We start from the raw sequence: 10,426 nt of genomic DNA on the forward strand, positions 1-10,426 counted from the left end.
AGATGTTTAATGAAGAACTTAACTGAGTTTTGTACCTTCTTGGTGACTCCTCTTCCCACATCTCCCTGCCACCATCACCTCAATATCCAAATCACTCTACAGATAGATTGTGCTGGATTTTGTGCTTTTCCTGTGTTCTGTCCTCTCCAGGCCCACACAGATCTGCTGAAGCCAGGCAGGTGAGTTGTGCCAGCAGCACCCCTGCTCTCATCCTTGACTCTCGTTCACTTCTTGCCTACTCAGACTTTTCACTTCAAGGAGGAGCCTCCAGTCTCTGGTGGGAATTAAAAGACCACCAAGACTGTGGGGTGTAAATAGGCTGGGCAGAAAAAATTGGTCTCTGTTAGGCAGAGGCTGGAAAAGGAACCTGGAAGTGTTTTGAGAAGAGACCAAAGAACCAAGCACATCAATTGTGTTTGGGCAGCAAGTTGTCTTACAAAGCAGATGACTTTGCATCCTCCTAGACCTGCCCTCTGAGGCACAACTAATACTTTCATACTCCCAAAGAAATGGTCTTTGTAAGAGAGGCAGTGTTTGGTGCTGGATGCTGAGCAGTGGGCACAGGCTTTACTGCCCTGTGCTGTTGTTAACAGGCTGGGCTGTGCACAGGAGCTGCCCAGGGCACCTGAGCCCAGGGACATCCCCTACAAGTGTGTGCAGGGTAACCACAGGCCTGGCACAAAGGGGGGCCCCCTCTGCCAGCCCCACAACAAGTACCAGGTCCAGCAGGGGCTGGACACAGTGCCTGACCAGGCTGGTGTGGCTGTGATGGCACAGCACAGGGCCAGCTTCCCAGAATGAAAACCCCCATCCTAGGATCATTTCCTGCTGTAGTGGGACATGCACATAGGTTAGCAAGGGATGGATAAAGATGCAGGGGCCTCCCTTTTCCCAGGCAATCTTAGCGCAGTTTTCCCAAGGGTGTCCCTTAGCTTTCATTCCAGCCCTTCTCCCTTTGCAGATCCCCTGCCATGCCAGTGGTAAGGAAGTTATCTAGTCTGGGACCAACCATCCCACAGACACAGCAAACCAGCTGGCCAGTCGGTAGTAACCACTTGAGCACTCCTGGTTCAGCAAATCTCCTTCACTAAGAAGTGCAGTGGTCTAGCAGACCCTGCAAGGCCTCCTGGCCTTCCATGAAAAAGCCAGGCCAGGAGGGCAGGAATACATGTTTCTAGGATAAGCCAAAGACTGGTATTTTTCACACACAAAGCATTTGTTTACCACCAGCTGGGATATCGATTATGCTGTCACTTTGCTGCACCTGAATGCACTTGAGCTGATCTTCCCTGTGCTGTACATTTAGAATAAGTTGGTAAAACCCAAAGAGTCTGCAAGAGCTGGTAGAAGGTCAGGCTGAGAGCTCAGTGTCAGGGCCAACGGCACTCACCTGAAAGAGGAAATCGGGAAGGGCCAGGGTACCCTGGGCTGGCCGTGATAAGTGGCAAGATATCACCATCGTAGCTGGCAGTGGGGAGCTGCTGGAATGGGTGGACGGCAGCAACAAAGGCTAATTAAAACACAGCTAATTAAGCTTTATGGGAGGAAGGAAACACGGCTGCGAAGGCACAATTTAATGAACGGGAGCTTGGTTAATTAAGGACAATTAATGGTGAACAAGGATGATAATAAAGCAAGTGGAGCGGCGCTTACCGCGCGTTAACGGGGAGGAGGAGGGCCTGCTTCGGGCGGGGGCGGGACCCCGGCGGGGGGGCCCGGGCGCAGACCCCGCGGGGGGCGATGATGATGATGATGATGATGATGATGATGATGATGATGATCTCATCCGCGGCCAATCAGCACGGCCCGCCCCTGCCGCGCCCCCGCCGCTCCGCCTGGCGGCGCCGGGGGATGCAGGCGGCGGCGCTGCCCGGGCGCGGCACGGCGGGGCTGGGGGAGCGGGGCCCGTGCCGGGGGGGCCCCGCGGGTGAGCGGAGGGGCCGGGGCGGGCGTCGCTGCCCGCTGGCGGTGTCGCGGCGGCGCCATGAGCCGCGCGGAGGCCGAGCCCTGCTCCCGGGCGCTGGCGCAGGCCCGCGTCTACCTGGGGCAGCTGCGGGGCCGCGTGGGGCCGGCGGGGCCCGAGGGCGGCGGGCGCCGGGATTACCTGGTGGAGGCGGCGCGGCAGCTGCGGCTGGCGCTGGAGCGCGACGTCAGCGAGGACTACGAGGAGGCCTTCAACCACTACCAGAACGGCGTGGACGTGCTGCTCCGCGGCGTGCAGGGTGTGTGCGGCCTCCCGGGGGCGGCGGACCGGGGCATCCCTCCGGGCACACCAGCCGGGGCTCCGGGGCATTCATACCTGTGAGAGGGCCAAGGTATCCCTGCAGGGAGAACGACGAGGGGCCGGGAAAATCCCGCTAGGGGGTGTGTTGAGGGCGCTGGGGCATCTCTGCAGGGAGTGCATCCCTAGCGGGAGGAGGGCGAGAGGGCCGGGGCATCACCTGGCGACTGTGGCCAGTCCTTCGGGGCCGAGCCAGGCCCCTCACAGCCACCCTTTGCCCCGGCCGCAGTTGACCCCAACAAGGAGCGGCGGGAGGCCGTGAAGCGGAAGATCACGCAGTACCTGCGGCGCGCCGAGGAAATCTTCAATTGCCACCTGCAGCGGGCGGCGGGGGGCGGCAGCACCGCCGCCACGGTGAGGGCTGGCGTGGGGCCGCGCGGGGGGACGGCAGCGGTGCTGTGGCACCGGGACACGGGGTGGGGATGGGGACACGCACATAAAGCAGCCCCAGTGGTCCTCCACGTCTGCCTCTGCCAGATACCACGCTAAGATGTGTGGAGAAAACGGCAGGCAGGCGGAGCTGCCGAGGGTCCTGGCCTGCCAGGGGCTGCAAGGGAGCTGGCAGCTCTTCGCCCTGCCTGCATCAAGGAGCCGAGGTGGGCCCAGGCTGCCCAGGGTGCTCCCAGGACCCCACCCTCCAAAGTGTGTGTGCTTAGCTTGCTGCCCCCATAGTGGGTATGGACATTTTTGTGGAGACTGAAGCCACTGCAGGGAACCACCCTGTCAAATGTTAGAAATGTGCTCTTCCCATCTGTCATCGTTTCCATCTGTATGAAAACCAAAGGCAGTGGCTGCTTTCTGCGTTGTGGGAAGGAGGTGGTTAAAGAAGGGAGAGGGGAGTGAGGCAGGGCAAGGTCAGAGCCTAGTGGGAAGAATGCAGGGAGAAAGACAACTACCTTTCACACAGATCCCCTTAATGTTGAAACAGTCCAGGTCTAGCTTCAAATTTTGGTGTGATTTTTAAATCTGCTGCAAGTGCAAGCTTTCCCTAGAAAATATAGAAATCCAGGGGTTGGCCAAGAAAATGGTTTAGCTGATGTTAGAAATGAATCATGGACATTGGAGTGTTTTCTTTGCATGTTGACCAGCTGGGCAGTATTTCTGTGTACTCTGGAAAATGCAGGGGCCTTTTTCACCCACTGTAATGAACAACAGCATTTCTAGGTCCTACCTCCTCTTCCCTTACCACCCTGCAGGGCTACAGCAGCCTGCGCTTCCGGCCCATCAGAACGCTGAGCTCGGCAGTGGAGAACCTGAGACGGTGCAAGGTTGTGGGAGTGATTGATAAGGTAATGACTTCACCTGGAGGGAGGGTGAGGCTGGGGCTGGACCAGAGGGAGCATAAGCTGGAGGGTCCTAGCAGCTGGAATGGGGGTGCCACCCTCAGCACATCCATCAAGCGATGTTGGGGTACCCATCCACACCATTCCCACCCAGAAAAATTCATAGGAGAGGACTCAAGACCTCTTAAGGAGTTGATTGGGAAATCTGTTAATGTTCTATCACTTTTGCTTACCATATCTCCCAAGATATTGACAGGAAGGTTTATGCACCTCATTCTTTCCCACATATGGAATTGTGTTTTATGCCCAGGTGCCGCAATGGTGGACTCCTGTGGGTAATCTAGACTTCAGCAAAAGCTGAACTGTCTGGAAATAAACTAATTAGAAGTTCATTATCTTGGAGTGAAGGTGCCAGGCTTACTATATCCACACACACGGCACATTGCTCTCCACTGCTGTTCACACTCCTCAGTTTGTCAGGACTGATGGGATCCTCCTGTCCTGCCAAGGCCCAGTTTGAGCCCAAAAAGAGCACTGTGAAACCCTTCAGTGTGAAGGAAGTAAAACTGGCATGGGAGCCTCCTCCTGGTTTAATTCCTGCTTCTTGGCTGCACGGCTATTTCCTTGCCCATTACCTGTGTTTTGCCTTTCAGAAATAGGGGTCTGAGCCTCACAAAACTCTTCCAGTTGGGTGGGAGTTTGTAACAGTTCCAGAGATGAGACCCTTGGGTCATTCCTGTAGGCTATGTGTTGGGTCACCACTTCTGACCGTTCTGTATGTACTGTCCCAGGTGCAGATTGTCCAGGATCCAGCCACTGGTGAGACCTTTATACTCAAGGTGGGTGTTTTCAGTTCCATCTGCCTGCTTCTCCCTCTCAGCCTGGGGCCACCTTGTCCAAGCTGATGGCTGGGGCAGATGAGAGGATGACAAATAGCTGCTCTCAGAGGCTGGATGAAGTTCATGGTTCAAAAACCTTCTTTTGGCTGCCTCAACCACCCTCTGTGATCAGAAGGGAAATGGTTCTCCTTGGTCATCCATTTCTCTGACTTTTAACACTTCAAGCCTGTGTGGAACTGAGTCAACCCCTGAAACAGGTTGTCAGAGGTGCTCATTACAAGTCCTAGAGTATTTTTCAGTGTCCTTGGAACTAACAATGAAGTACTTCATTAACTGGACAAGGAGGATCTGGCACAAGAGGGAGAAGCATCATTTCCAGGGGAGGAGGAGAAAGGGTTGGGATGGCAGGTTCCTCCCTGCAGGGAGCAGGGTGGTTGCAGAGGAGTCAGTGCTGTGGAGCAGCTGTGCCCTGTGGGTCCCACAGTGCAGATGGGGAGTGCCCTACCTTGGCAGAGCTCTGCAGAGCCCTGCCTTCTCACAGCTGGGTGCTGGGGACTGACAGTGCTGTATGAGCCACAGGTTTGTGCAGATGGGGGAGCTCCATCATGGGTGACCTGGGAGCAGCCACGGGGCTTGGCAGAAGGCACATTCTGCCTGTGCTAGGCTGCAGAGAGGCCAAGTCCCTGCCATGCTGTACCCATCTGCCTGTCCCTCCTCAGAGCCTCCCCAAGTCCCACGTTGAGACCCGTGCGCGGCAGACCATCATCCCTCACGGGGTCCCCTTCATGGTCAAGCTGTTGTGCTACTATGTGAGCGAGGACTCCATCTTCCTCCATCTGGAGCACGTGCAGGGTGAGTGAGGACATCCATCTGTGAGGCATCCTGGTTTATCCCAAACTGCCCTTTCTTTAAAGGCCAAACTATGTTTCTCCTCTTGTTTTGGGACCGTTTTTTATGGTGATAATGTATGCTGTCTTCTTCACAGAAGGGTGGTGAAGGTACCAGGGCTTGGGGACAGTGAACAGAGGAGTTCAGCTGTGAATTGCAGAGGTTTGATAAGAACTGGCTGGGGCTGTGACCTAGAAATGGGCCTATGGAGACCCATATGGAGAAAGAAGTTGTGTGTGTGTGTGGGTGTGTTATACAGAAACCAGCCTCAGTCTTTAGAGAGATGAGCCACTGTGCCTCATGGGAGGAGCAGTCATGCCTTTGGGTAATGAAGTTGATGTGATTCAGCATCTTGGAAAGAAAAACCTCTCCATTTTACTGGCATTGTCTGACCATAACAGGAAGGTGATGGAGAAGGAAAACGAAGTGAGGTAGTTCACCTGAATGTTGTAGAACAAAACTATCTTTTGACAAGACCTTTATGAAACACTTTTTTTTGGTTACAAAACGTGAGACTAGATTTTGAGATCACACCAAAGAGAGGGAATGGAAAATTAGGGCTTAAAGGGCAGTGAGCATACTGGGGTTTGGTACATTGAGGAGGCTTACTTGAGGCTGTCCCAGATCCTGGTGAAGAAGTATGACAAGGTGGAGGCTTGTCCATGGAGCTCATTTACTCTGCTGGTTAAATGGATGTGTAGGGAGCAGCAGCTGGAGTCCAGTAATGACAAATAGAGGCTGATGTGGAGAACAGGCTCAACTCCTTGTGCACTGCTATAGGCTGAGTTTGCAGAAAGAAGCCAGCACTGAATGTAGTAAGGCTGGGAAGCCCTGGCAACAGGCAGTGGGCACCAGGCTTTGCTGCTCTGGCTCCTTGCTGACCCATGGCCTCGTGCCATGCTGTGGGAGCTTTCTGGCATTTCTGTCACACAGGAAGGAAAGGCTTTCAGGGGGAAGCGGGGATGGCAGTGGTGTCAGGAGCATTTGTGAACAGGTTGCTTGTCTGTGACATGGAAGTGACAGAGGTGGGATCAAAGAGACTCTGTAGAATGGGGAGAGGGCTGCTAAAGGAGGAGAGAATGGGACTTAGGTGTGCCAGGTCCTAGGGAAGCTGTGGCATTGGGCATGGTGTGCTTGTAGGGTGGGGGTGCATTCTGCATGGACTTGAGCTTTGCTGCTGGGGACATTTATGCTACTCCATCATGACCCCACTATGTGGGCTTTGGCCTGGGCCCCTGAATGGGCCATGTCAGCAGTGGGGGAACCAGGGATACTTTCTGCCTCATCACTTGTTCTCCTTTCTGCTTTCCAGGGGGGACACTGTGGTCTCACCTCCGCTCCCAGTACGGTGTCCAGCAGGACTGTGCCAATTCAAACACCATTCAAGCCCTCCAGCACCACGGCACAGAGGATGGTGTGGGAAACTCCCAGGGTGGCAGCCAAGTATCCATCCTCCCCGTTTGGACAGGCAGTGGCCTCCCAGGCTCTGTGAACTGCCAAGCATTGGCAAACACTGATGCCTCACTCCCTCAGGAGCAGTCCCCCGGCCCCACAGACTCTGGCTCAGGGAACCACTGCCAGCTTCTCCTGGCTCCTGCTGGTGGCAGTGGGGCTGCACCTGGAGGACAGGATCTGAGTGTGACACAGACTGTGTCTAGTGGTGTGGACCATTTTCCAGCAGTGTCAGCCAAATGCCCTGGCCAGGGCCTGGTTGTCTACCCATGGAATGATCTAACCAGCAGCACAGGCTGCATATCGGAGAGAACACCCTCCCAAAAAGGCCTCAGGCTTCCCCAGGGGCTTGTCCCTGTACCAAAGACTGTGAGAGGGGGCCAGCCAGGGGCAGGACAACTGCCGACTCAGAAGGTGTCTGAGGCCTCCCAGGCTCAGCCCCTCCTGACCCTGGGTGAGAGGCAGCTTCCTGCAGGAGTTGCCCTGTCCAGCTCTGGCAAACCCAGTGTGCCTGACCCAGCCGTGTGGGAGCCCTCTTGGGGAGCAAGCCTGACCTGTGGCTGGCTCAGCAAACAGCCACCATCAGGACAATGCAGAGCTTTGGCTTCCCATGGGCACAGCCGGAGAGCGTGGGCTGTGAAGGAAGAGCAGGTGCAGCTGTGGGCAGCAGAAATCCTCCTGGCCTTGGAGGGACTTCACCAACAGGGTGTATTGTGCCGGGACCTCAACCCCAGGAACCTGCTGCTTGATACAGCTGGTAGGTAATACCCCAAGGAGGAGGAAACTGGTCTCCCAGCTGGGAGACTGCTGCTTAACCCATTTCCAGAAGATGTGGACTTTCTTGTGTTTGCTTTGGAGGAGGGAGGGAGTCTGGGAAGGTTTAGTATTTCTGAAATTGAAAGTGTGATCTCACTTAGGTTTTCCAAGTAATTATTACAAGAGATGGCTCTGCAGCAGGAGTCAAGGGCCATAGCCACAGAAATGCATTGCCCCTGCTCCCACATGGGGATTGGCTGCCTGGGAAATCCCAGTCTGGGGAAGCTGAGACCAGCTGAACTGTGCCTGTGGTTAGTGGGACTAGTGGGTTAGATTTCCCCTGCTTATAGTAACTGCCTGCTGGGGACGTTCTGGAGCTGTCCCATCCCTCTGAGCCATGTCTTGCTGTCAGTGCAAGTCCCTGCTCAGCTGGCAGCATCTGGGACAAATTGGAGAGCTACAAATTGCTTAAGAAAAATGCAGAGAGTTGCGCAAGGAGAAAGCTAACCTTCTCCTCCCCTTCCCCTTTAAAACCTTCTTCTTCCCTTACCCCAGCCTGCAGTGAGATCTGGGAGCTCGGAGCCTGCCCCAGCAGTCTCACCTGTTGTGCACCTGGGGCAAGCACTGGGAGCCAGCAGAGGGGTGTGTGGTGCCAGGGGATGCTCAGTTCCTCTGGGCTCAGGGCATGACAGGGCCCCTGTGCCCTGGCTGCTCCCAGGGGCAGGGATATGGCTTGGCTTTGTGCTATGACCAGAGTCCCCAGTCTTTCCTAAGCTTCCTGCTTTTGACTCTGGTGCTGCTCTGCAGGTCATGTCCGTCTCACCTTCTTTGGCCAGTGGACAGAGGTGGAGCCCCAGTACTGCAGCCAGGCACGGGAAGAGCTGTACAGTGCTCCAGGTAAGGGATGTGTCCCCTGGCTTCTCCAGCTTGCTGCACAGTGGCTCCAATTAGACAGAGGGGGCTTCTGCAGGCAGTGAGATGTGCCCAGCACAGTGTGGTCACTAGTGCTCCCTGCCTCCAGCTCTAACCCCTCTGTCTCTTTCTGCAGAAGTGGGGGGGATCGTGGAGCCCACTGAAGCAGCTGACTGCTGGAGCTTTGGCTCTCTCCTGTATGAGTTGCTGACAGGAGTGGTAAGAGGCTGAGGAGCTCTGTAAGGAGGACGGGGGAGGAGGAGGCTTAAGGGCTGCCTGATGTGTGGGGCTGGGAGGGTGCCTTGCCCTGCTGGCACCTCAGTTCTTGGCCAGGTTCCTTTAGACATGTGATTCCCAGTGCCTGTGCATGGTCTCTGGGTGTTAAGGGCTTTTAAACGCTGCTGTGTAGGACTGGGGTTGTGTGGCAATGAAGATTCAACAGGGTGCTCCAACCCTCCTTGGTGCCTCTGCTTACCATCACCCTCTGCCTCCTGCAGCCACTCTCCCAAAACCATCCATCAGGGATTCAGCCTCACACCCAGCTGTATCTGCCAGAGGGCCTCAGCCTGGCTGCTACATCGCTGCTCACTGAGGTGAGGGGCTCGGGTGGGTGTGGGGGAGAATGGGAATAGATGTTGGGGGAAGGCAGGGTCCAGCCTGGTACCATCTCCAGTGTCCCCCTCTCCCCATCCTCCTGTCCCATTGCTTATCTCTGCAGCTCCTGCAGTACAATCCCAAACGACGCTTGGGCTCTGGAGGAGGCGGCATAACAAAGCTGAAGTCTCACTCCTTCTTCAGCACAGTCCCCTGGAACAAGCTGGTGGGCTAGGCAGGCTCTCCTTCCCCCAGGAAGCTGGGCCCTGGGCTGCTTCCCTGGCACTTGTGGCACTGGCAGCACTGCTGCTGGAGAAGGCTTGCCTCGAGGGCTGCCCTGAGCTGGGGCACACGAGGTTCTGCAGCCTTACCTGTCCTTCTGTCTCTGCTTCTGTTTGCTCCATCTCCAAAGAGGAGGCGTCAGGCTGGGCCTGTCTTCTCCAGGTCCTCCCTGGGGGCAACAGGAACCTGGGTGCACCTCCAGGAAGTGGTGGTGTTCCCCCTCTTGGGGCATCTCTTCTTCAGCTCAGCACCCTGCCCTGGAACTCCCTCCCTGTGTTTTTTATCTCTGCTGCTACCAGTGACCCCCCTGCTCTGCTATGTTTTGTGGCTTTCAAGTGCAGCCCCCCTGGGCCCTGCTGGCTGGAGCCCAAGCCTGTGGTCTCTGCCCCTCCCTGACTGCATGTGTGTGTGTGTGTATGTGTGTGTGGGTCATCCCTGCTGCAGGGGTGGCACAAGGAGCCCTCTGCTCTTCTCCCCCTGGCCCTCTGAAAAAAATAAACTACTCAGTATCACTTAGAGAATTGTCCTTTTCTTTCTGAGCTGCATCAGCCAGGTGTAGGCCAAGCCTGCTGAGTGACAGAGAGCCCCAACTGTGTTTCTGAAACCTGCCTGGGAGCCCTGGGTTGGTGTCACCCCCAGCCATGAGCACCCTGCAGCCAAACCCCAGAAGATGGTGGAGTGCCTGGCCTTCTGTCCTTGTGCTGCTGCCTGCCTCACAGCCTGCCAGGTCTGCACAGCTGTTTGGCTGCAGCTCAGATGTGAGAGAAATGCCTGGGTTCTCTTCCAGCCCTTTGTCAGTGTTAGGTGTTGTGGCTCCAGCCTTCCATGCTGGGTGCTCCTTTCACCTGGCAGGACAGCAGCCCTGCCAACCATGCTTTGAGCACCCTCATCCCTGGTGGACCACACAGTGAGGGTTTAAAGGGGAGGAACTCTGAGAGCCAGCACAGAGGGAAGGAGGCCACATGTACAAAAATTGTGGATTAAAGAAAAAGCACATACACAGGTGTCTGCTGACAGCCCAAGGTGGAGGCTGCTGTGCCCAGTGGTGCAAGCAAAAGCCACAGGCTCAAGGATGAGCTGGCAATGGCAGCAGTTCAGTTCTGGCCCTCCTCTCCCAGCACCCCTCACGCTGCTCACTG

General features: G+C 56.0%; 1 protein-coding gene across 1 annotated transcript; it reads left to right on the top strand.

Moving 5' to 3' along the window:
- Positions 1-1,984: 1,984 nt before the first annotated feature.
- RPS6KL1 (ribosomal protein S6 kinase like 1) lies at positions 1,985-9,799 on the top strand. The gene is made up of 10 exons (XM_063160283.1): positions 1,985-2,222; positions 2,511-2,635; positions 3,478-3,570; positions 4,356-4,403; positions 5,123-5,255; positions 6,604-7,500; positions 8,307-8,396; positions 8,548-8,630; positions 8,909-9,004; positions 9,130-9,799. Exons 1-10 carry the CDS (start codon positions 1,985-1,987, stop codon positions 9,238-9,240), a joined length of 1,914 nt encoding a protein of 637 aa, XP_063016353.1. The 3' UTR covers positions 9,241-9,799.
- Positions 9,800-10,426: the final 627 nt, after the last annotated feature.

This window comes from Melospiza melodia, chromosome 6 (genome assembly GCF_035770615.1).
Source record: "Melospiza melodia melodia isolate bMelMel2 chromosome 6, bMelMel2.pri, whole genome shotgun sequence".
NCBI classification, from domain to species: domain Eukaryota; kingdom Metazoa; phylum Chordata; class Aves; order Passeriformes; family Passerellidae; genus Melospiza; species Melospiza melodia.